This window comes from Scyliorhinus canicula, chromosome 4 (assembly GCF_902713615.1).
Source record: "Scyliorhinus canicula chromosome 4, sScyCan1.1, whole genome shotgun sequence".
NCBI lineage: Eukaryota > Metazoa > Chordata > Chondrichthyes > Carcharhiniformes > Scyliorhinidae > Scyliorhinus > Scyliorhinus canicula.
Genome location: NC_052149.1, coordinates 153,442,598 through 153,469,392, shown reverse-complemented (window position 1 = coordinate 153,469,392; position 26,795 = coordinate 153,442,598). Strand labels below are relative to the sequence as shown.

The following is a 26,795-nucleotide window of genomic DNA, read 5'->3' as shown; positions in this document are numbered from 1 at the left end:
GACAGTAAAAATGATGATATTACCAAAGTTTTGTTTGTGTTTCAGAACCTCACGATCTTTGTGCCCAAGTCCTTTTTAAGGACGGTTAATGGGATGGTTTTGAGGTTTGAGTGGCTAGGTAAGGCTCTGTGAACTAGGAGGGTGTTCTTGGAGAGGGATCGCCAATAGGATGGGGAGGTTAGCGTTGCCGAACCTGCTGAACTATTATTGGGCAACAAACATTGCAATGGTTAGGAAATGGGCGGTGGAGGAATAGTCAGCGTGGGGGAGGATGGAGGTAGCCTCATGTAAAGGGACCAGTTTGAGGTTGCTGGCCCACATTCCATTCTCTCTGGCCAGACATGCCATGAGCCCTGTGGTGGTATCAGCACTGAGGGTGTGGAACCAGTGCCTGCAAAATCTTATGAAGGAAGGCATGTTGCTGTGGGCTCTGATTTGTGACAGTCATGTTTGCCCCAGCTTCCTGGAACGAGTTGGATGCGAGGTTCTGGTGCTGGCGGCAGGTAGGGATCGAATACTTCAGGGATTTATTTGTTGGAGGGAAGTTTGCACACCTGGAGGAACTGGAGGGAACATATCAATTGCTGAAGGGAAATAGGTTCAGGTATCTGCAGGTGAGGGACTTTATGAGGAAGAAGGTGGCTTTGTTTCCGACACTACCATCCCCGGTGCTGCAGGACAATCTCCTGTCCTTGGAGGGCAAGGTTTCAGACATATATGGGGAGCTGTTGAAGACAGTGAGTGCCCTGGTGGAAGAGGTTGGGCATAAGTGGGAGGCGGAGCAGTGGGGGGGGGGGACGCAGTCGGCTGAAGTACTCAGTGAAATTTTGCAGAGGGTCAATGTGTTCTCATTGTGTGCCAGCTAAGTCTCATCCAGTTTAAAGTGGTACACAGGGTCCACATGATGTTGTTCAGGATGAGTCGGTTCTTTTCAGGGGTGGAGGATAGGTGTGGGCGGTGTGGGGGGAGACCGGCAAACCTTGTCCATGTGGGCGTGCCCCAGCTTTGAGGGGATTTTGGATGGGCTTTGCAGGTATGATGTCGATGATTTTGGGGGTAACGGTAACTCCGAGTCCAGAGGTGGCAATATTTGGAGTATTGGAGGACATGGGAGCGCAGGTGGGGAGAGAGGGGGATGTGCTGGCCTTTGCTTCCCTGATAGCCTGGAAATGGATTTTGTTGTGCTGGTGGGACCCGGAGCTGCCGAAGGCAGGCGTATGGGTCAGCGATTTGGCAGAGTTCCTGCACTTAGGGAAAATCAAGTTCACCATGAGGGGTGCAGAGGAGGGATTCACCTCGAGGTGGAAGCCATTCATCGGCTTCTTAAAGGAGTATGAGTTGTCAGTCGGGAGGTGTACGGGGGTTCTTTTTCTGTTCAGGTTGGGTTAAAAGTTAAAAGGGGGCACACGCCGGGGTGGCAGCAGTTGGGGGGTGATGGGGGGGGGGGGGTGGTGTTAGGATGTTTCGGCTGTTTGTTGCTTGCTGCTGTTGGTTTGGGTTGTTTTTTTTCTTCTTTGTGGCATATATATATATTAGAAAATGCCTCCACTAGAAGGTTTGTTTTTAAAAAAAGGTATTCATAGAATGAGAAGAGTATATTTATCACAATTGTTTTAGTATATATCGGCGGATAGTACATATCAGTGGGACAAGAAGGGAAATGGAGATGGCTTGAAAGGACCAGCCCGTCTTTTCCTGTCTGTCAATTTTGTTTGTTCTAAAGTTCAAGCTTTTGAGGGTCAAATTTGGGACATCTATTGGCATCAAAAGGGTACTGCACACCATAAAACAATTTAAAAGCTTGAGGGCCTTGACAAGAACAACGTCAGCATTGCTTTGTGGGAATCTTCTCCTTTGCAGCATTTTTAAAGAAAATGATTCTCAAATTAATCTGGGCATGTCATTAGGTAATAACATCAGAACACAGATTGAGGGCAACACGGTAGCATAGGGCAACACGGTAGCATGGTGGTTAGCATAAATGCTTCACAGCTCCAGGGTCCCAGGTTCGATTCCCGGCTGGGTCACTGTCTGTGCGGAGTCTGCATGTCCTCCCCGTGTGTGCGTGGGTTTCCTCCGGGTGCTCCGGTTTCCTCCCACAGTCCAAAGATGTGCGGGTTAGGTGGATTGGCCATGCTAAATTGCCCGTAGTGTCCTAAAAAGTAAGGTTAAGGGGGGGGTTGTTGGGTTACGGATATAGGGTGGATACGTGGGTTTGAGTAGGGTGATCATGGCTCGGCACAACATTGAGGGCCGAAGGGCCTGTTCTGTGCTGTACTGTTCTATGTTCTATGTAATATTTGCATTAAGTGTGTGTTTAAATGAGCAGGATATGGATTATTAATCTTGTCACTCTGCGGGGGTTCCCATTTATTGTGCAGATTGACTTACTCCCAGTATAACTGTTTAAGAGTCCCTGTTTGATAAGCAGATGTAGTGCTGCTCACTATATAGCTGCACCAACTTGCTGTTTGTTTAACAGGGTAGGAATCACTCTCTCGAACTGAATTTCCTTATTGATTCAGCAGATTAGAATTAATCCAGAATTAGTCCTGGATGGGCTATCTGTCAATGATTGATACTGTTTTCGCTCTTTCAGGTCAAGTGGATGATGTACTGGATTGTATTTGCCTTTTTTACTACAGCAGAGACCCTTACAGACATAATCCTGTCATGGTGAGTAGGGTATATGTATTGCAGCACTAGTGGTTTTGGAATTTATAGACAAAAGATATTATTCTGGCAAATAATCAGATCTCAGAAGGGACAAAACTATGTCGACAATTTTCTCTCGGTTAACCTGAGCCTGAATCACTCCCATCAGCCCTGTCAGCTAAGAGGCTGCACAGGTAACAGATGAGGGATAGGTTTATGTGTGGGCTGTTTTGTGTCCCAATTTAACTTACGCACCCAGAGAGTAGACCTATATTTTCCCACACGTTTCTACAACTGATTCTGGAATGAGTGTAAGATATTTTTGTTCCTTTGTCCTGCCCAGAAGACCATTCTGAGTATGGGCCACCCGTTGTTGTACTGAAGAAACATTCTCCCTGCCATCTGCTCCAAGGTCACTTTTCACCGGTGTCCTCCTGTTCTAACATACTGACTCACTGTGAAATAGTCTCCTGGATTAAGTTCATTAATCTTAGGAAACAAACTGGGATGGTTGTGTGATACAGATTTATGATGCCGTTAGATTTAGGTGTAAAAATGAGAATGCAGTGAAGATGAAATTGTAATTGAAAAATACATCATTGTTGAAGTGTTTTGCTTATTGACAAGTGGTGTCTGTCCGCCTCGTGCATTCCTTGCAAGCTTACCAAGTAGGAATTGAAGATGGAGTGAGTTGCCGGAAGGTTCTGGGCACATAAGCTAGTAAATCCCTTTAATCACTGAATCTCTGCTTAATCATCTTCCTCTTGTGTTCCCAAAGGTTTCCATTTTACTTTGAGTTGAAGATAGCTTTTGTCATCTGGCTGCTGTCCCCATACACAAAAGGCTCCAGCGTCCTGTACAGGAAGTTTGTCCATCCAACCTTGTCCAGCAAAGAGAAGGTATCGCTGATACAGCTCGACTCTATCCTTTACTATTGCTAAACCTGAAGTGGAGAACTAAGGATGCAGCATTCTATGAACATTTTTTGGGAATAACTTATTAGTAACTGATATCATTCATTTGTAATTTAAAATCTTAGTTTTTTATTATCACCGAACATAATTATAATCTTTATTATTGTCACAAGTAGGCTTACATTAACACTGCAATGAAGTTACCATGAAAATCCCATAGTCGCCTCACTACGGCGCCTGTTCGGGTACATTGACATCCAATCATTCGCAATAAATTTATCATATAAGGATGTAATACATGAACTTGTTATTTACCTTCAGCTTTTACTGGGTAATGAGACCAATTGTCTTTGCTGAAATGATTTAGAGTCATTGAGTCATACAGCACAGAAAAGGCCCTATGGCCCATCGAGTCTGCACTGGTCAAAAAGAACCACCTAACTATTCTAATCCCATTTCTCAGCACTTGGCCCATAGCCTTGTATGCCTTGGAATTAACTTCTTAAATGTTATAAGGGTCTCTGACTCCACCACCCTTTCAAGCAGCGAGTTCCAAACTCCCATCACCCTCTGGGTAATATTTCCTCACATCCCCTCTAAACCTCCTGCCCCCTGGTCATTGATCCCTCCACCAAGGGGAAAATTTTCTTTCTGTCTACTCTATCTATGCCCATCATAATTTTATACATTTCTGTCACGTCCCCCCATAGTCTCCTCTGCTCCAAGGAAAGCAATCCAAGTCTATCTAATCTCTCTTCATAATTAAAACTCTCCAGTCCAGGCAACATCCTGGTAAATCTCCTCAAGTGCTGTCACATCCCTCCAATAATGTGGGTTCCAGAACTGCAGACAGTATTCTAGCTGTGGCCTAACCAATGTTTTGTAGAGTTCCAGCACAACATCCCTGCTCTTAAAATCTATCCCTCGGCTAATAAAGCCAAGTATATGCCTTCTTAACCATTGGATCCACCTGCTCTGTTACCTGAAGGGACGGGTGTACATGCACACTAAGATCCCTCTGATCCTAGCTGCTTCCCAGGGTCCTGCCATTTATCATTATTACCTTGCCTTGTTTGTCCAGCCCAAGTGCATCACCTCACACTTATCCGGATTGAATTCCATTTGCCACTGATCAGCCCATAATAATCAGCCCATCTATAATCTGCTGTAATCTAAGGCTGTCATCCTCAGTAATTACCACTGCACCAATTTTCATATCATCCATGAATTTACTGATCAATCCTCCTACAGTCTAAATCATTTATATAAACCACAAACAGCTACCGGCCCAACACTGGACACAGGCTTCCAGTGCAAAAACTCCCCTCGACCATCACCTTTTGCTTCCTGCCGCTCAACCAATCTGGATCCAAATTGCCAAAAGTTCTTGGATCCCATGGGACCTTCACTATCAGTCTCCCATGTGGGACCTTATCAAAAGCCAGGCTGAAGTCCAAGTAGACAATGTCAAATGCATTTCCTTCATCCACACACCTGGTCATCTCTTCAAAAAATTCAATCAGGTTTGTCAGACAGGACCTCCCCTTAACAAAGCCATGGTGACTGTTCTTGATTAATCCCTGCCTCTTCAAATACAGATTGACTCTGTCCCTCAGAATTGCTTCCAATAGTTTCTCCATCACTGAGGTTAGACTGACTGGCCTGTAGTTTCCTGGATTATCCCTTCCTCCATTCTTGAATAATGATACCACATTGGCTATCCTCCAGTCCTCTGGCACCTCCTGTGGCCAGAGGGAATTTGAAAATTATTGCCAGCACCCCTGCTATTTCCTCCCTTGCCTCAATCAGCAGCCTGGGATACATTTCATCTGGCCCTGGGCATTTGTCTATTTTTAAGCCTGCCAAACCACTCAGAACCTCCTCTTTGACTATGTTAATCTCTTCAATTTTATTACAGTCCTTCTCCATGATTTCGATATCTCCACTATCCCTCTCACAGTAAACACTGACACAAAGAATTCACATAGAACCCTGCCTACATCCTCCCGCTCCACACACAAATTACCATTGTGGTCCATAATGGGCCCCACTCTTTTCCTAGTTATCCGTTAACCTTTCATGTACTTGTAAAACAATTTAGGGTTTTCCTTTAGTTTACCTGCCAGTATCTTTTCAGTTCCCTTTTTTCCCTCCTAATTTTCTTTTTAAGTTCCCTCTTACACATTTTATACACCTCTGGGGCTTCTGCTGTCTTGAGGCCTCGATATCTGCCATCAGCGTCCTTTTTCTCTTTATCCAATGCTGTATATCCCTCAATATCCAGGGTTCACTGGAGTTGTTGGTCCACCCTTTTTCTTGATTGGAATATGTTGGTCCTGTACTCTCCTTGCTTCCTTCCTGATTGAGTCCACTGTTCTGTCACAGATTTACCTAAAAGTGTTTGCTCCCAGTCCACTCTGGCCAAATTACATCTGATCTTCTTAAAAATTAACTTTTCCCCAATTTAGAACTTTGATCTCAGGTCCATCCTTGTTATTTTCCATAACAATCTTGAATCTAACAGAGTTATGATCGCTGTCTGCAAAATGTTCCCACACTGCTATTTCAAGCACTTGCCCGGCTTCATTACCTAAAATTAAGTCCAAGTCCACCCCCTCTTGTAGGTCCTGCTACATACTGGCTTAAAAACTTTTCCTGGTCGCATTTTAAGAGCTCCGCTCCCTCTAAACCTTGTTTGTTTGCCGAGGGAGTTCCCTGGGCTGGAGGATGGCACGGTAGCACAGTTGTTAGCACTGTTGCTTCACAGCACCAGGCACCCGGGTTCAATTCCTGGCTTGGGTCACTGCCTGTGCGGAGTCTGCACGTTCTCCCTGTGTCTGCGTGGGTTTCTTCCGGGCGCTCCAGTTTCCTCCCACAAGTCCTGAAAGACGTGTTTGTTAGGCTCCCTGACACTGTGAAGCAACAGTGCTAGCTACTGTGCAACCAAAATTCCAAGTCAACCATTCTGAACAATACTTTGCTTGGAAGCATATCAAGGTTGGTGATTCTGAAGTCAGAAAAATGTACTAGACATTACACAGAATAGTCTTTTCTCACATGAATGAATGGAGGCATCTGCATTGGAGCTGAAACTGGGCTCCCGTGTTCATGCTGATGTTCTGCGGGTCAATGCGTGAGTTGTGATACCCATGGACAGTTTAAAGCTGGTATTTCTGCAGCATGTTTAGTTACCTTTGCCCTCTTTTGTTGCAGACTTTAACAGGATACTGGTTATTTCTAATTCTTCTCTTTCCTGGCTGCACCTGTAGGAAATCGATGAATACATAAGCCAAGCCAAAGATCGCAGCTATGAGACCATGATGCGGTTTGGGAAACGTGGGCTCAATCTCGCTGCCAATGCTGCAGTCACAGCTGCAGCTAAGGTAATTGTCGGTTTTCTTAGCCGGGATGAGTTTTAGTACGCTGTGTCAATATAATTGTCAAGCACCACTTCTGACCCTGGACTTCCTGCAGAGAGGTAAATCTCCCAAACTCTGTCAACTGGAAATGGATTAATATTGACCATTCTCACTGCAAGTGTTTGCCTTGTCTCCAGCAGGAGAGCATTACGGAATAGGGCAATGCAAACTCACACTCAAGATCCAAATGGTATGCGTGATTAGTACTTTGGCTACTAAGAGTCTTTTGTGGTTTTATTGACCGGTTAAATGCTACTAGTTTACCCGCACATGATGAGCATGAAGGATTGGAACTGCCAATGTGGGTATCATGCTGCTTCAGGGATGGTGCATTGGGTGCAGAGTCAAATTAACTCTTCAAGTAGCTGCTTCTTCATTATTGTCCCCTACTGCTCCCGAATAGAGGCAGGAACATTGGGAGGTACAGCGGAATAGCACAATCACCTTTTCTCACTTGTTACATGACAAAGGAAGACTATGCTCATCTGGATAACATAGTATCCAGCTCAGAGAGATGGGGTGGATGTAAAAGTCCAATATAATAAAAGCTGGCAACATCTCCAGAGAGTGTTTCATTCCTCAATGCCGGCATCTCTCAAAAGAATCAGGTGGCACCCTAGCTTTTAATAAGACAGGTAAAGTGTAAAAGTTAAGCGAGATCATGTATTTGGACACAGTGAGAATGGTGTGCCTAATTTTAGGTTAATCACTTTAGGAAGGGTGTCAAGTCCATTTCGAAATGGTGCAGAAGGTTCACCAAGATACCATTAGTCTTGAAAGGCTTGAATGACAAGGGGACACTGGTGAAACTGGGACTATTAAACCAGCCACAGCAGAATAGTGTTTCACTGGCGATGAAAATGTATCCTATGGTTTAGTAGGTTCATGAAGATGGCATCACACTTGCAGAATTTTGCACCATGTTCGCACTCTTGCCTGCAAAGTTTATTTCAAACAGGTACAAGGGAAGATCCATGTGTGCTGGAGGCCAGGAGGAAACAGGATCCATGTGTGTTTTTATCATAATTACAGAACCTTTTTACTATTGCGTCCTTATTACACAGCTTTTTCAGTGCCTTTGATTTTTTTTTAGTGACTTTAATCTCGTAATTTTCTTCGGGGGAGTACAATTTTTCTTCACTTAAAACATTTGGTTTAAATGTGCCTGCAAGAAAATAGCCTATTATTGCCCGATAAATGATCAGGAAGCAGACTGAGTCATTTAAAGAATCTCAGCAGAACCAGTGAATAAAAAAGTACTGGATGTTCGACAACTAACATCCACAGAAACACAGGCCTGCCACATGGAATCCTACCACTTTGACTGCACCATGGAGATAAGGTTTGATTGCGCTCCCAATTCGACATTACGTGATGGGCGGACATTTTGGCTGTGCTTGTAATTATGTCATCAGCTACATCTGCAGGTTTTGACAGACCTACCTGCCATTTAGTAAGAGCCAACTGCCCCACAGGCTCCAGGTAAGGTGGAACTCAGCTACAGAGCACTTCCCAGGAAGGCCTGAAACTACAATCTACAAATTGCAGTCCATGGCCAGGATTCTCCGTTGCGAGCCCGCCCCACTACTGCTGCTGGCGAGGACGGAGAATTTTGCACTCAGCCAAATATCCCATTCTCTGCACCGTGAACAGCCGGAATATCTAGCCCAATGTCCCATCTTATGCTGCATTGCATCTTGGCTTGTACACCGTCAGCAGTTTTCCTCCCTAGGGAGGGAATTGCAGGATTTTGACCCAGTGACAGTGAAGGAACGGGGCAATATGTTTCCAAGTCAGGATGTTGAATGACGAGGACGGTATGGTGGTGCAGTGGTTAGCACTGCTGCCTCATGGCGCCGAGAACCCAGGTCCGATCCCGGCCCCGGGTCACTGTCCATGTGGAGTTTACACATTCTTTCCGTTCTGCATGGATCACAGCCCCACAACCCAAAGATGTGCAGGGTAGATGGATTGGCCACTCTAAATTGCCCCTAAATAAAAAAACAAATAAAATAAAAAATGAGGATGGTGAGTGACTTGGAGGGAAACTTGCAGGTGGTGGTTTTCCCATGTGTCTGCTATCCTTGATGTCCTAGATCGTCATGGGTGTGGAAGGAAATATTTGAAGGCAACTACTGTAATATGTAAACAGGACTAGTATAAAAACCCTGGAGATCGAGTAGTAAACGATAGTTTATCCATCGTCATAGGGAACGGCCACTACGGTGGCACATACACACACTTTATGTCCCAATTGGGACTAACAGGTTGTCGGTCCCTGTCCGTGCTGATTTTATACAGTCCAATGATGAACCCGAGCTGGGTGACCTCTGCCCACTAGTGATGAAGCCTGTATTCCACGAGTTCCCCAGGGAGGTGATTAGGGTATCCCTGTGGGCCTTGCGAGGGTTATTACACCCCACCCCCTCCCCCAAGCCCAAAAGATCCCCCTCCAGTAGCCATCTGAGGCGGCCTTCTTCACCACTTTGCACGCGGTTGGGCTACTGCCAGTGGTGGCTCTGGGCTGGGTGCCGTGTAGTGATTCGTTGATCGCCTTTTCCGCAACGAACAATGGAGAAACACTACCGACGGTTCGTCTCCAGCCTTGGCATCATCCGTGAGTGAGGGTCATTCCGTGTCCATATCCGAGACTGAGTCAATCGTCGTCCATAATGGTCCGAATGTTGGCCCATGGTGGGTTGTGCCTCTTGGCTAGGTGGTGAACGAGTGATGGTGGAGGCGCTGGTGTGCCGTGGGAAAGGGGATTGGACTTCTATGTCACAGGTATTTCCAGACAGCGAGTGGCTTACATTAACACTGCAATGAAGTTCCTGTGAAAAGCCCCTAGTCCCCACACTCCGGCGCCTGTTCGGGTACACAGAGGGAGAATTCAGAATGCCCAAATTACCTAACAGCACGTCTTTCGGGACTTGTAGGAGGAAACTGGAGCACCCTGTGGAAACCCACACAGACACGGGGAGAAAGTGCAGACTCCACACAGACAGATACCCAAGCCGGGAATCGAACCAGGGACCCTGGCGCTGTAAAGCCACAGTGCTAACTACTGTGCGCCCATCACACAGTTCCATCGAATCCCTGGGGTGGTGGAGATGAGGACGGGGCGGGGAGCATGCACTGGAGCGGTGAGCGCTGGCTGAACTGTGGTTCCTCTGCCAAGCCTGCCCTCAATGTCTGCCCATTCCTTGCCCCGCCACCTGCACCCCCTCTGCAGCCAGCCAGACCACCCCCCCCCCCCCCCCCCCCCCCCCCACACACACACACACACACACACTCTTCTGACAGAGCATCGAGGCAGCTGTAACATTGTGCACAGGTGTTTAATGTGAAAACATATATACAGATTCGTGCCCTAGCCCCTATCACTAAATTGTGCCTTGCACCTGTGCCAGCTTAACTGGGCCCCAAAGCATCGCCCAGGTGGATCCCCAGAAGCACACCAGGAGTGGAGGCGGCCTGCTGTGATTCCTGCCCTACAATGTGGGTCCCCTGTGACGGCCGTCTTCTGGGGCGTCCGGGCCTGGATGGGCCCACCTGCTTCTCGGGTGATCCAGATGGCATGGTGCTGCCCTGTTTTGCCTGCTGCCCATGTGATGCGCCAGGGACAGGAATGAGGGGGGGCGAGTCCGAGGTGATGCGGTGTTCCGGCACCTGCCTGTGGGTGTCACTGGCACAGGCCCCATCACCTCCTCCTCCCTTGGGGTGCCCGATGGCCCCAGGCTACTCCATGGGACAGGGGTGCAAGATGTGCTAATCCCGAAGGCTCCCCCTTAGACAGTCCAACACATGTCACTCAGGGGGTGGGTAGCTGGTGGCTTCAGTAACCAGGGCACTTGGCCATGGCGGCCCGTTTGGGTACTGACATGTGGACAGTGCAGGAATTCGGCCGCCCTCCAGGTGGAGGCGGTGTGCCAGGTATCATTGGTGTATCTTATTTTATTAAAGTTGTAACCTTCAATTAATAATCCAGGAAGGTCTTCAATCTCTCCAGAATATTTTCACGATACAAATGAATAAATCTGGCAACAAACACATCCCTGTCTGACCCCTCTTTAAATTTTCACAAAGTCGCTTAGATTATTCTCAAGTTTTACAACTGCAATTGGTTCCCAATTAAGGTCACTTATCACACTCTGAGATCAAAGAGGCTCGAACATGCTTATCAGTCCCTCATGGCAAAAATGCCTTCCTCTCATTAATAAATCACATGAATACATCTTTTTCATCTCATTGGGTCACAGTGTTATACAGCACAAATATAACTCTCGTGTCAGCACTGGCCATCAAACACCTATCTATTCTAATCCCATTTTCCAGCACTCAGTCCGTAGACTTGTACGCTATGGCATTTCAAGTGCTCATTTAAATGCTTAAATGTTGTGCGGGTTCCCGCCTCTACCATCCTTTCAGGGACTGAGTTCCAGATTGCAACCAAAAGGTTTTTCCTCAAATCTCCTTTAAATCTCCTGCTCCTTACCTTAAAATATTTCCCCCTGGTTATTGCCGTCTCTACTTAGCGGAAAAGTTCCTTCCAATCTACCTTATCTATATCCCTCATGATTTTGTACACTTAAATCAGGTCCCCCTTTCACCTTCTCTGCTCCACGGAGAACAACTCCAGCCTATTTTCATCACTGAAATGCTCGACCCAGGCAACATCCTGGTGAATCTCCTCTGCACACACCCTAGTGCAATCACACCCTTCCTATTGTGTGGCAAAAGAACTGTACACAGGACTGTAGCTGTAGCCTAACAAGTGTTTTTATCTCTATGGCTCTTTGTTATCGCGTAAGTACCATAAAGATAGCATTACTTGTTGCTCTTATCTTCTACAAAGCCACATTAAAGAGCTGAAATTTATGGCTTTATCTTGCTCCTGGCTTTATTCATCAGTACTCAAAGAAGGATCTTAGTAACGTGACTCATTTGGCTGATAGTGTGATGGAATTCACATTCAATTGCTCCAAGCTTATTAGGTTGTGCAATAAATGCTGATTTATTCAAGTCTCCTGAGATTTCACCCATGTCATAAACTTTGTTAAAGATGAGAGTCAGTTTGTCGATTCCAAAGTTTGCTAAACATTTAATTTGTTTGGTGACTATTTCATTTTGACCTTTGTTTTCATGATCTTTGGATCATCCATATTTTTCTTAATTATTGGCTTTCCTTCTTGTCTTTTGTCCTCAAATCAGTCTTGTATGTATTCAATCCATCTTGTAAGTGTTTGCTCTCTTTCCGTGATAACATCCTCTTGTTTCCCTTTGATGCGACAGCCAGATACACCCACGTTTTCCTGTGATTTCCCTCATGTTTTTAGCCCTCCTTCTTGAGTCTCTGATTTTAGGTTTTGCTTTTCCTATGCATTTTTGTACAACCGTTTTTCCTCTCCTCAACACATTTTTGTTTAATCCTTTTATCCAATTCCTGATATGTCTATGAATCTCCTTGCCTTGACTTCCTTCTGTGTTCCTCTAGATCCAATGAGCAGAATTATACACTGCACCCCTCCTCAAGGCGGAGGGGGGGGGGAGGGGGGCAGATTTGATTAGCAGCGTAAAATTGAATCTGGGCTGAGACCTGGGCTGTCCCTGCCTCAGATGCTGCGGGGACATAGCTGTGAGGTCTCCTCCAAGAAGTGACCCTGAGTCTAATCTTGAACGACACCCCACAGGAGGTAGAAATCAGGTGATGCAAAAAATGAGGTGGATTACTCTCCACAGAATTCCCAGTTTTTGACTTACTCTGGTAGTCCCAGTATTTATATGGCTAGTCCAGTTCAGTTTCTGGTCAATGGCAATCCCCAGGCTGATGATAGTGAGGATGTCAAGTGGATTTTGCTAACAATCCACAGATCAACCATGAAACAGGCTGATCTAGTTGCACTCACCATCGGAGCTAACATCCCCATGCTCCTTTATTACCATTCATGGCTATATCCTATTCCATTGAAGGATATCCAAGTTGGGGATGGGACACGGAGACTTCAAGCTCTACCACCAAGTGACTCAGACCATCACCGAGCAAGCTGAACAAGTTCTAAAGAACATAGCTGTCAACCTATGCCTCTGTCGTGCTGAAAAATTACTGCAAGTTAGCAGCCAACTTGACATGGTTCCCACCAGTCTACTTGCCGTAGGCACATCTATGCATAACACCATTGATAGGAGTTATCACTGCTCAGTATTTGTGGACACGAATGTCTTGTCTTCAAAATAAGACACACTCAATGACATTGTGCGGCATTAGAATGGTGCTACTAGGACAAACTAAGGACCGATCTGGGAATCTGTCTTTGAGGGAATCTCTGAAGCACTTTGGTTTAACATCACAAGCAGCAAGGGCAGCACGGTGGTGCAGTGGTTAGCATTGCTGCCTCATGGCACCGAGGACCCGGGTTTGATTCTGGCCCCAGGTCACTGTCTGTGTGGAGTTTGCACATACTCCCTGTGTCTGCATGGGTCTCATTCCCACAACCCAAAAAGATGTGCAGAGTAGGTGAATTGGCCACGCTAAATTTCCCCTTAATTGGAAAGAAAAGAATTGGGTGCTCTAAATTTATGTTTTAAAAACATCACACCCGCAAAATCGTATACCATCACCACCTGGGACACTTCTCTCACATTTCCCCAATTGCATCAAGCTTGGAGACCAACCTGTGTTCGATGGGATGTGTAGAAAGGCGTTCCTAGAGCAGCACAGGCATACCTTACATTGACGTGCCTACTTAGATAACCTACAATGCAGGGTTACATACAAATTAGCAAAAGCACCGAGACAGAGCCAGGTCCCATAACTGACACATTAAAACCACATCTGGTCAAAAATAGTAGAAGACAATTAAGCAAATAATGGGAGGAAGGATTCCATGCCCAGTTATTCCAAAGTATTTATTGATTTCTCCCAACTGATTTTAAAAAAATGCTCCCAAGTATTTCCCGGGGTATCACCGTTTTTCAGTTAACTGTTTCACCTCAAAACCCTTTACCACCAGGCTCAAAACTAGAGTACGGTGGAATATTCACCAATTACCTGGATGGGTACAGATGGTATAATGCGCAAGAAGCTCGACACACAATTGAGGATATAATGGTCCACTCTATCTGTCCTCTATATTAACCCCATTTACTAACCTCTATACTACCCCTAAATTAACACATTATGGCAGCATTTATTCTTGCTAAACAGTATGCACAGTAGTAGCTCGCTGAACTGATTTTGTAATTACCTTTTAGTCTAACTTCTACCACCAGGAAGGACAAAAGCAGTAAATTCTGCTCCGGGTGAATTACCATCATAACTTGGGCATACACGGGCAGCACGGTAGCATTGTGGATAGGACAATGGCTTCACAGCTCCAGGGTCCCAGGTTCGATTCCGGCTTGGGTCACTGTCTGTGCGGAGTCTGCACATCCTCCCGTGTGTGCGTGGGTTTCCTCCGGGTGCTCCGGTTTCCTCCCACAGTCCAAAGATGTGCAGGTTAGGTGGATTGGCCATGATAAATTGCCCTTAGTGTCCAAAATTACCCTTAGTGTTGGGTGGGGTTACTGGGTTATTGGGATAGGGGAGGTGTTGACCTTGGGTAGGGTGCTCTTTCCAAGACCTGGTGCAGACTCGATGGGCCGAATGGCCTCCTTCTGCACTGTAAATTCTATGTAAAATACATCTTGGTCGTTTGTATCAGAGTCCGGGATCTCTCAACACCATAACAGGAGTACCATCAGCACAAGGGGATAACCAACACCATTTTCTAGGACACCTAGCGATGGCCAATAAATGCATCCTTCCTCATGTCATCGACATCCCAAGAATAGATAATAAAACTGTGAACAAGACATCCCTTCTAACAGAGATCGTACCTATAATAATATCTAATAATAGTGATATGCTGGAATATATATGTGTAGGTAAGTGAATGAGTCAGTCAATAATGGAAAGATAAATAGGAATAGGACAGTACTAGCTTTGAGCCTTGCTCAAACTTTACACACATTCACTTTATCTATACTCTCAGGCCATAGGATGTTAAAGGTGGCCTGTTCAAACTGACCCAAAGATCTAAAATGGTTTGTTCCCTGTTTGCCAGTTTCAGGAGAGACCCAAGATCTGCACAGTCTCCCATCTAGCATGCAAGTAACTCAATATTCATCATGCAAATAGTTGAAAGGTTGGTTTGCGTATTTCTATTTTCAAAAGGTAATGTGACAGCAGGTCCAAGTGGCAGTAATATATTGCATTATGGACACATGTGTGAACATTGGAAAGAGCTGGATTATAAAATGTTCACATGCATGGTTACACAGTGGTTATCATTGCTGCCTCCCAGCGTCAGGGACCTGGCTTCAATTCCAGCTTTGGTTGGCTGGATTGGTCATGATAAATGGATTGCCCCTTAGTGTCCAAAGATGTGTAGGTTAGGTGAAGGGGTTATTGGGATAGGGTGGGGGAGTGGGCTTGGGTGGAGTGCTTTTTCAGAGGGGCAGTACAGACACAATGGCCCGAATAGCCTCCGTCTGCACCGTGGGGATTCTATGATTCTAAGTTATAGTGAGACAGGGTGAGAAGAAATTTGTGGAGTAGCACATAATTTATCTGTCTACTCGTGAAATGGTGGCTAACTTTATAATTGCAGCCATCATTAGACTGTTAAACCTTTTTCTCGACAACTGTGACTGTCCACCAATCAGTTGTTGAATGCTCTCCTTTACTGCGCTTCCTTCAGAAGCAGTCAAGAAGCTTCAGAAGATGGTGGCATTTTGCACCTGTGACAGAACAGTGCAGTTGATCAGCATTCCTGTCACAGCCGTTTGGAGGTTTGTGCCAAGCAAGAGTTAAGAAAGCACTTTAAGTAGCAGCTGCAACTTCAAGCTATTTCCTGCCTGATTATGCAGTTTGTATTAATGAATACTGTTTAGTAAGTTCCCTATGACAACCTAATCTGGGCCAGGAGTGTGCTGGGAATAATATAACACTCTCATCAAATCCACTGAGGTTGGGTCAGCAAAGCTCACTGTCATTTCACATGTGGACAGAAAATTCACCCTGTATGCTCCTTGCCACCTATGTTTCCAATTTTCCAATGCAGGGGTAATGTGCCCTTGTAGCTTCTAACTGTCAGTAGGGGCATGTGACCAGGTGGTGGCTGCATGAAGATCCTGGATATTCTCAGGAGAAGGAGATTGTGAAGTCCAATCAATTTCTGATCCTCATTTGAAACCTTTTTTTTAATAACCTAAACAAAGTACCTTCACCTTAGCTCAGTAAAACTGTCTTGAGTTTTGATTTACAAAAAAAAGTCAGTATTTAAATTAAGACTTGTCTTCTGAATTCAAAGGCGCAAAGAATTGGGCCTGTCAGGCTGACAAGAAGGCTAACGTCCAGTTGTGTCCCTCTCACCATGTTTAACAGATCATTGTGATGCTGCTGTCAGATTTGATCCTGCTGATAAGATTATGTTTTGTTCAGGGTCAAGGCGTGCTCTCAGACAAGCTGCGGAGTTTCAGCATGCAGGATCTCACGCTGCTCAGAGATGAAGACACAATCCATCTGCGCGCCACTGACCCTCTCATGAGAAGTTCCATTGGCAACATTCCAGAAATGATCAATAATCCTGGTGAGTTTTGAAAAATCACTTTTCAATACACATGATTGCTGTGGTCATTAAGCCATGATGTGGAGATGCCGGCATTGGACTGGGGTGAGCACAGTAAGAAGTCTTACAACACCAGGTTAAAGTCCAACATGTTTGTTTCAAACACGAGCTTTCGGAGCACTGCTCCTTCCTCAGGTGAATGAGGAAGGAGCAGTGCTCCGAAAGCTAGTGTTTGAAAGAAATATGTTGGACTTTAAGCTGGTGTTGTAAGACTTCTTACTGTCATTAAGCCAGCCAGACAGACAAACAAATTCAACAAACATAAACAAAGGTTCTAACCTCTTGTGCACTGAAAAATGTGGTGCCGTGATTTATTACGGAATCATTGAGTACATTATATTCATCTTTATTATTTTTATCAGGTTTGGAGGTTGAGACATTGTGATTTGTCTCCTCTGGCGAATCCATGTTTCCAAAACCCTGTATAGAGAACCAGTATGCCCTGCAGTAACTCACCAAGGTTCCTTAGACAATACTTTCCAACTCACGACCACTACCATCTAGAAGGATCAGAGCAGCAGATACCTGGGAATCCCACCACCTGGAGGTTCCCCTCCGAGTCACTCAGCACCCTGACTTGGAAATATATCGCTGTTCCTTCACTGTCGCTGGGGCAACAGCCTGGAGCTCCCTCCCTCACAGCACAGTGGGTGTACCTACACATCAAGGACTGCAGCGGTTCAAGAAGGTAACTCACCACCACCTTCTAAAGGGCAACTCGGGATGGGCAATAAATCCTGGCCTAACCAGCGACGCCCACAACCCTGGATAGAACATAGAACAGTACAGCACAGAACAGGCCCTTCGGCCCTCAATGTTGTGCCGAGCCATGATCACCCTACTCAAACCCACGTATCCACCCTATACCCGTAACCCAACAACCCCCCCTTAACCTTACTTTTATTAGGACACTACGGGCAATTTAGCATGGCCAATCCACCTAACCCGCACATCTTTGGACTGTGGGAGGAAACCAGAGCACCCGGAAGAAACCCACGCACACAGGGGGAGGACGTGCAGACTCCACACAGACAGTGACCCAGCCGGGAATCGAACCTGGGACCCTGGAGCTGTGAAGCATTTATGCTAACCACCATGCTACCCTGCTGAATTTTTTTAAAATGCCATCATACAGTGCCCTCAGATCCTGGACAGATCATCGATTCATCCGCTCTTCTCTTACCTTGATTGAACTATAACTGGGATGGAAATGACTTCTGGTAAGGCAGCATGGTAGGCAGTTTCTATGGAGAGAGACAGAGTTAATGATTCAGGTCAGTGGCTTTCTGTTGGGCTGAAACGTCTGGCAACATTTTCCCTCTGGGTTCAGGAAACTGGATTGCGTAATCACAGGCCCCCAATTTAAAGACATCACACAAGCCATTCCCGTAACTGCCGTTTCTATTAAAAAATGGTTGCAGCAAGGAATCAGGAGGAGAGACAAAGGTCTGACGTCCCCCATCCCGGCCCAACTCGGTTCTCCAATGACTATGTTGAGGTCATCCTGGAGGCTGTGAGGGAGAAGAGAAAGAGACCGTCAGCAGATAAAATGTGCTCCAAAGGAGCTGAGCCCAATGACCTTTACTCTGGCAACACCAGACCCTGATGACTGGCCTCTGGGCATTCCGCTCCAGCAGACACTCCAGCCAAGGAGCCTGAGGGTAAGTTCTGCTCCTGAACATTGGGGAAATATGTGCCCAGGGCACTCATTGACCCATTAGCATGGCTCAAAGTCAAAGTGCTGCAGAGATCCAGCAGCACTGGTACACGCAGCTTCTTTTTTCAGTGGGCTGCTGGCATTAGTGCCATACCCCTCTCTCTCTCTCTCTCTCTGTCTCTCTTTTGTTCTGACAGGTGTAAAGGGTGCACACTGCCAGGGAGCAGGTTCACACTGTGAGAGGAGTGCCCCAATTCCTCATCAAGAAAAGAGCCGTGGAAATTGCCAGGGTGGCCCTGAGGAGCAAGCTGGGGGAGAAGATATGGGCATTCCTCATGAAGAGGCTAAAGAGATACTGCAATCTATAGACCTATCCAACAGCATGCCAAGGACTCAGCTACATTGTGAAGCCTCAGCATTGCAGAGGTGGTTCCCTTTCCAAGGCTAGTTCTCATGATCTCTTCTTGTCTGCCACAGGTTCCATAATGGAGGGGTCACTGGGCCCTTGCAGGAAACCAAGGCAACAGAGCCAGCACCATCACATCTTACAACAGCACGCATCATATACACACATCGGTGGGTCGTCGTGCGTGATTAGATAAGGTGGCACTGGCTGAAGAGCACAGCACTAATCTGCAGCAGGAGGTGAGAGAGGCAGAGGTAGCTGTGGGCAGTTCCCCTTGGAGGATGGCAGTCAGAAACACTGATGAAGGGCCTCGGGAGTCACATGAGAGAAAGCTTTACTTAGACCAGCAGCAACAGATGTGTAGCCACTAGAGTTCCCTGAAGCAGTGCGGGACATGTACCGAGAATAGAGGATTCCATTCAGCTCAACTACAACACCACGGTTTCAGGCTTTGTATGAGTTCCACCATGGAGGGAATGGTCCCGTCATGGAGTGTGGCAGCACTCAGAGTGGATGTTAAAAAAGTCTGTTGATTTGCTCGCAAATTCCCACATACAGTCAAAATGAACCCAAGTATAATTTCATATGTTTGAAGAGTTGGCAGACAGAATTAAACTACATGGCAATGGGAAGGCGCAAAGACACAACCCTAGAAATTCAGTGGGCTACGGATACTGACAGGTTAAAAAGGTTTCGCCAAGTGCTGCAGAAGCTTTGTTTTGCACGACTTCAGCATCACGTGGGCTATTACATGGTCTGAATAAACATGAGGTCTGTTTGAACTGAGTGACAAAAGATTAATAACTTGGCTTCAGTGTTTGGCTGAAGCTGCTCAGTGGCGCCGTATGTGTGTGGAATATCGATGAGATCTTTTATAGCACAATACGTATCCAGTCAGACATTAGCTCAGCTCTGTATGGACCAAAGTGAGTCCAAGTTCTGCCTTCTCCACCATTCATTGGACATCTCTCTATTGTGCCTGCTCAGTTAATGATCACTGATGCAGACATGCGACAAGCACTGTCCGCCATCCTGTGCCAGTAGACTTAGGATAAAGGAGATTTGTTGGCAGTTCATGGTAACAGTTGATTCACTGCAGGAAAACAGTGTGCTCTGTTGTCTGTTATAAGTAAGGTTAGCAGTTAGGCTGTGCCAGGGACATGGGCAATGATATCAATATGCTTATAGATGTACAAAATTAGATGGATTTGGCTGTATAAGAGGATGAAGGTCCAGATTTTCAGTTTGGTCTGGAATAAACTGGAGGAATGCATATGTATATATCCATAAACATGCACACATACACACCGACACTTGATTTAAAAAAAATAATAATTTAGAACATCCAATTCATTCTTTCCAATTAAGGGGCAATTTAACCTGGCCAATCCACCTAGCCTGCACACCTTTGGGTTGTGGGGGTGAAACCCACGCAGACACGGGGAGAATGTGCAAACTCCTCACAGACAGTGACCCAGGGCCGGGATTCGAACCCAGGTCCTCAGCGCCGTAGGCAGCAATGCTAACTACTGTGCCACCGTGCCGCCCTTCACCGGCACTTTATGCAGTCAGTGTGATTTGTTAATCTGTGACAATGTACAGGAATCAGCCCTCCAAGGAGACCATGGGCAGGATTCTCCGTTTCTGAGACTAAGTGTTGATGCCGACGCAGAATTCGTGGACTTCACGACAGCAAAACTAGTGCCACACCTGGACTGATTCCGCAACTGTTAAGGGGCTGGCACCGGCGCCACGTGGAACAGAATTGATTCCAATGAGGAACGATGCCGGATTCATCGGATTCGCGATTGACACTCAGGAGGCTGACAAGCTGCAGCCACATATACACACTTCACTTCCCACTCACACCATCCCAGCCAAGAAGATGGCAGCGAGGTTAGCAGCTACACGATTTACGGACGCCAAGCTCGAGACCCTCCTGGATGGGGTGGAGGAGAGGCCGATTACCATGTACCCCGGCCCAGGAAGGAGGCTGCCAACTGCCACCGTGCGCTGTGCCTGGGCGCAGGTCGTAGAGGCGGTCAGCGCCGTGGACAACGTTGTCCGGACTGGCCAGCTGTGCCGCATAAAACTGCATGATCTCCTTAGGGCTGCCTAGGTGAGTAGGCAGCATTGTGCCCCTGGCATCAACCCCCGTCCCACACACCCGTAACCCCATCCCCCCACCAGGAGGGTGGCCAAACCCCCACCTTGCCCCACATGCCGGTAACCATACCGGCTGCCATGGCGGGTGCCCTGACCACAGGTCATCACCTACCCACCACCTGGTCTGCATGTGTCGGACTGTCTAACGCTATTGTTTTTGTGTCCCCCCCCCCCAAACCCCAGGAGAAAGCCGCGCACAATTGCCCCCAGGAAAAGACTGGAGTTGGACCATTGGACCTGCGGCCCCTCACTGTGGTTGAGTAGAGGGCCCTGGACATGGTCGGCGGCCCGGAGGAAAGGGAGGTTGCCACGGTGGAATTCAGCCATGGGCAAGGAAGTGAGACCCTGTGGCATCTGTTTCAACCCACACTAGCACCACTCGCACCCATACACGACCCTCACCCCACACCACCCTCACACCATGCTCACCTCACCATCTCCACCGCCCCCACCCAGACACTCACCCCCACCCACCCTAGGTGGTGGCAGACGTGGCGCAGACACAGAGGAAAGTGGCCCAATCCCAGAGGGAGATGGAGCCGTCACTGGCTGATGTGACACAAACCCAGAAGGTGGTGGCACAGTAGCAGTGTGATGTGGCGCAGTCCCAGATGGAGACAGTTCACTCCCTCTGCTCCATGGCTGCAAGCGTGTGGACCCTGGTCGGGACCAGAGCGGAGCTATAGGACTGGCTGTGCCAGGTGACGGGGGAGCCTCAGGGGATAGCTCCCCTCACACTCCCGTCCTGTGGAGTAGCCCGGGTCCATCGGGCACCCAAAGGGAGGAGGAGGTGATAGGAACTGCATGACCATTTCCCTGCTCATTTCAACCATGCTTGGTATATTTGAACAGACCTGGGGCGGGATTCTCTGACCCCCTGCCGGGTCGGAGAATCGCCGGTGGGGGCAGCGTGAATTCTGCCCCCCCGGCGGCCAAATTCTCCGGCGCTGGAGATTTGGCGGGGGGCGAGAATCGCGCCAAGCTGGTCGGCGGCCTCCCCCCCCCCCCGTGATTCTCCGGCCCGCGATGGGCCGAGTTCCTGCCTGTTTATGCCCGGTCCCGCCGGCGTAATTGGTCCCTTACTGGCGAGACCTGGCGGCGCGGGTGGGCTCCGGGGTTCTTGGGAGGTCACGGGAAGATCTGGCCCCGGGGGGTGCCCCCTACGGTGGCCTGGCCCGCGGTCGGGGCCTAATGATCCGCGGGCGGTCCTGTGCCGTGGGGGCATTCTATTCCTACACGCCGGCCGTGTATGCCTCCGCAATGGCCTGAGCAAAGGTGAACCCCCCCCTGCCCTTGCACAGGGATGACGTCAGCAGACGCTGACGCTCCCGAGCATGCACCGACACGCGCCGGCCGGCGGAGTCCCTTCGGCCCTGGCTGGCGCGGCTCCAAAGGCCTTCCATGTTGGCCGGCGGGGCACAAACCACTCCGGCGCCGTCCTCGCCCATGAAGGAGCGGAGGATTCCGCACCTTTGGGGCGGCCCGACGCCGGAGTGGTTCCTGCCACTCCACTGCGCTGTTTCTGCCCGCCCCGCCAATTCCAGGAGAATCACGCCCCTTATTATAAATGGGGCAGAAGATACAGTTATATTATAGGAAATATGTCCTGTCCTTTATGCATTAGCAATTCCTCTACATCCCTGGTTTCCAACATTGCAGGTGGCTGCAGGAAGATTTTGAGTTATATTCCCCAGTGGAGTTGAATACATCACAAGGCGATTTGTTGATTTTCGCCCCGCCCCCCCCTCGCCCACTGCAGAAGATTGGTCAGGTTCAGGGCCACATGTTTGTGGCAGGTTGCATGTCTCAACCCACTACACCTCTGCCAGGATCCAATCTTTTTTTTAACCTAAGTTCACAGGCAGTGGGCATCATTGGCTCGGCCAGAATCCCGAACTGCCCTCGAGAACGTGGTTGTAATCCTCCTTCTTCACGCGACAGTCCATGTGGTGTAGAAACACCCACGATGCTGTTAGGGAGGGAGCTCCAGGATTTGGACACAGTGACAGTGAAAAGATGACGATATATTTTCAAGTGAGGACAGTTCACGGCTTGAAGGGAATCGCCATGATTGTGCAGCCTTGGTTTGTGACAGATTTGTGCCATGAAGACATACTCTGTGACTGGTGGACTTCGTAACTGAATACATTTGTAATTAAGTTAATTCATGTGTGATGGATTTTTGTGAGTTTTCATTGTGTGGTCAGCATTGGTCATGATATTTGAGATTCTTGTACCTCTTGTATGGATGGCAATAGGTTTGGTATATAAGTTTCATTCTTTTATAATTGGCTTAAGGTGTGGTATAAAAGATCTGTCCTTGTATGATGCATCAAACTTTTATGGATGAGCCTGCTACAGCAAACACAATCACAAAATTGGGTGGAGGTCCTCAAGAGCTAATTAATAAATGATTAAGAGGGCAGCACGGTGGCACAGAGGGTTAGCCCTGCCGCCTCACGGCACCGAGGTCCCAGATTCGATCCTGGCTCTGGGTCACTGTCTGTGTGGAGTTTGCACATTCTTCCCGTGTTTGCATGGGTTTCGCCCCCACAACCCAAAGATGTGCAGGGTAGGTGGATTGGCCACGCTAAATTGCCAATTGCCAATTCCTTAATTGGAAAAAATGAATTGCGTACTTTAAATTTATTTAAAAAAACAAAAATAAATATTTAAGAGACTCGCCCAAACCAAAGCTTTAAACAAAAACCATAAACTACCCTCCAGCTTTAAAGCTTAATGTATCAAGCAATGATGATGATGCCATGCCAGATTTTATTTATTTTTGTTAATATAAATTTAGAGTACCCAATTCATTTTTTCCAATTAAGGGGCAATTTAGTGTGGCCAATCCACCTACCCTGCACATCTTTGGGTTGTGGGGGCGAATCCACACAAACACGGGGAGAATGTGCAAACTCCACACGGACAGCAACCCAGAGCCAGAATCGAACCTGGGACATTGGCGTTGTGAGGCAACCGTGCTAACCATTTTAACCACCGTGCTGCCCCTCGTGCCAGATTTTATGACCTTTGCTGACAGTGTGTAAATGTCCACCAGTGCCTTTAAAACTTTGCTGCGCATTAAGCAGAAGGCCTAATTGCCTTAGGTGTGAAATGTTCTGAGCAAGTTCTGATCCATCTCCAATATTTTAATCCTTGTTTTTCTCCACTTTTGTGCTTCAAACTGGAAAATGTGTGTAAGTTGCAATTTCTCCATTGAGCCTGCATTTATTGTACCCACTATTGTACTGACCCTCAATTCACTACGGCCAAAGGGAATCAGCAAAGCATGTGTTTATACAGGGTCACCTGATAAAAAGACACATTTCCCCGACTGAATATAGTGAAGGTTCAGATTTGTATTAAGAAATGACAAGTGACATTTGCACCACTCAAGTGCCAGGCAATGACCATCTCCAACAAGTGAGAATCTATCCATCTCCACTTGACATTCAATAGCATTACCATTACTGACCCCCTGCCATCAGCATCCTGTGGGGCTTCCCACTGACCAGAAGCTGAACTGGACCAGCTGTATAAATACTGTGGCTACAAGAGCAGGTCAAAGGCTGGGAATTCTGCAGTGAGTGACTCAGCTCCTGACTCCAAGATACAAATCAGGAGTGTGATGGAATACTCTGCACTTGCCCCATCAACAACATTCAAGACAATGATTCAAAGTGTTTTCTCACTCCAGTGACGGCAATGTGCTGATTGGACGCACATCGTGTGGCTCTCCTCCAGACCATAACCAAATAGGCACTTTTAGGAGAATTTTGCCCAAGAATTCGAAAGCAACTCACCCTCAACCGAGAAAGGAAAGGAAAAGAACCAGAATGCCAACGAATGGGAGCTCCAGGGTCTAAGTGACGGCAGAAGTGGTGGAAAAGGTCACGAGCAACAGATAGATGAACCAGCGGACCCTCGAGACGAGGAGGCCCCGGCCACCCAAGAAAGAGGGAGACAGACGACCTGAGCACCAGCATCCCCCGCCACCTGGAGATGGATGTAAGGTATTCCTTGGGCGCGATTCTCCGCACCCCACACCGGGTGGGAGAATCGCGGGAGGGCCGGGCGAATCATGCCACGCCGCCCTGGCACCCCCCCCATGATTCTCCCACCCCCCCAAAAATGGCGTGTCGCGTTTTTCGACAGGCCGCTCGGAGAATCGCCGCTCGCTGTTTCTCACGGCGACTGCCGATTCTCCGGCCCTGATGGACCGAGCCGCCTGCCGAACCCGACCGGTTCACGCCAGCGCCAACCACACCTGGTCGCTGCCGGCGTGAACAGCGCGCGACCGGTGAGTTTGGGGCCTGTGGGGGGGGCGGAGGGAGGATCGAGCACCACGGGCGTGCTCAGCAGATGTCTGGCCCGCGATCGGTGCCCACCGATCGTCGGGCCGGCGTCTCTAAAAGACGCACTCTTTTCCCTCCGCCGCCCCGCAAGATCAAGCCGCTATGTCTTGTGGGGCAGCGGAGGGGAAGACGGCAACCGCGCATGCGTGGGTTGGCGCCAGCCAACCTGCACATGCGCGGCTGATGTCACTTTGGCGCTGCCGGCTGCGTCATTCCCGGCGCGCCGCTTTGACGCAAGCGTCAAGGCCGGCCGCTCGGGATTCACACGCCGCCGCTCCTAGCCTCCCGAGGGGGGGGGAGAATAGGGGGCGAGGAGCGGCCTCCGACGCCGGAGTGAAACACTCCGGGTTTCACTCCGCCGTTGGCTGTTTTTCTCCCTTTGGGAGAATTGCGCCCCTTATGAGAGGAACTGATCTCAATGGGAGAGGCGATAAAAAGGACTGTCGTCCTGGAGGCAGAAGTCAAAAGTTTGGTGGCTGCCCAGGGGAGCTTAAAAGGGAAATCGAAGACCAAGAGAATAGGTCTAAACTTCACAAAATTTAAATTGTGGGCCTGCCAGAGGGGATCGAGAGCGGAGATCCGATGGGCTATGTCGGCTAAATGCTGGGCAACCTAGTTGGGAGAGACAGCCCCCCAATCCCCCCGGAGATCGACAAAGCGCACAGGTTGTACAGGCCGAAACCCAAGGCGGGGGAACAACCCAGGGCAGTCATCACGAACCTGCACCGATTCCAGGATCATGAGAAGATCCAGAGGTGGGCAAGACAGATCAAGGTGAGTACCTGGGAAAGACACAAAATCTAGGTATATCAGGACATTGGGACGGACTTAGCAAAACGTAGTGCCGAATTTAATCAGGCGAAACTGCCCCTGTACTGGAACGGGGTAAGATTCGGAATGCTGTTCCAAGCCAGGCTCTGGGTCACATTCCAGAACAAGGAGCATCCTTCAACACCCCGGTGGAGGCGGACAAATTTGGTCAGTCAAATAGCCTGGTCAAGGGGCAGGTGAGGCAGCGATGAAGGCGGAACAGAGGAGGAAAGCGAGAGAGAGACTTCTTGGACACATGATATGTTCGTGTGGGACTGTGCTGCCTCACTCTGATCAGAAAGACCGGCTCACAGGGAAGGGCAAGAGCAGCGGACTGCAGGTGAGAGTGAGGCACGGCCCGAGGGAGCGGACAGAGAGTGGGCATAAGATAGGGTCAAGATCAGCCGTGGGAGGGGGGGCCACCATACTAGCAGGGATAGCTAGTGCAGGTAGAAAGACACCAAAGGGGGCTGCGCCGCACTTCCTGACAGGGAGGGAGCATCTGACTGGGAGGGGTGGAATGCAGGGACAGGAAGGAGGAACTCATGGGGAGAATGGGAGGGGGCGATACAGGGAGGGGGCCGGGGGGGGGGGGGGGGGGGGGGGGGGGGGGAGAAGGGACGCAAAAGGAGCACAAAGGGTTGGTTTGTAGATTGGCTTCAGCAGGTAAGGTGCAGGTTGAGAGAACAAGATGGCACCGCAAGCAGCCACTTCGGAGGGTCCCTAAACAAAGGGAAACCCC

At 48.3% G+C, this 26,795-nt stretch overlaps 1 protein-coding gene across 4 annotated transcripts in view; it reads left to right on the top strand.

Annotated features, from left to right (window-relative positions):
- LOC119965095 (receptor expression-enhancing protein 2-like) overlaps window positions 1–26,795 on the top strand; it is a 233,618-nt gene that overhangs the window by 172,955 nt on the left and 33,868 nt on the right. For all 4 annotated transcript variants that reach the window (XM_038795385.1, XM_038795383.1, XM_038795384.1 and 1 more), the window contains 4 exons: window positions 2,600–2,676; window positions 3,434–3,554; window positions 6,839–6,952; window positions 16,470–16,617. In XM_038795385.1, the coding sequence (XP_038651313.1) occupies window positions 2,600–2,676; window positions 3,434–3,554; window positions 6,839–6,952; window positions 16,470–16,617 (460 nt within the window). The remainder of the gene's footprint in view (window positions 1–2,599; window positions 2,677–3,433; window positions 3,555–6,838; window positions 6,953–16,469; window positions 16,618–26,795) is intronic.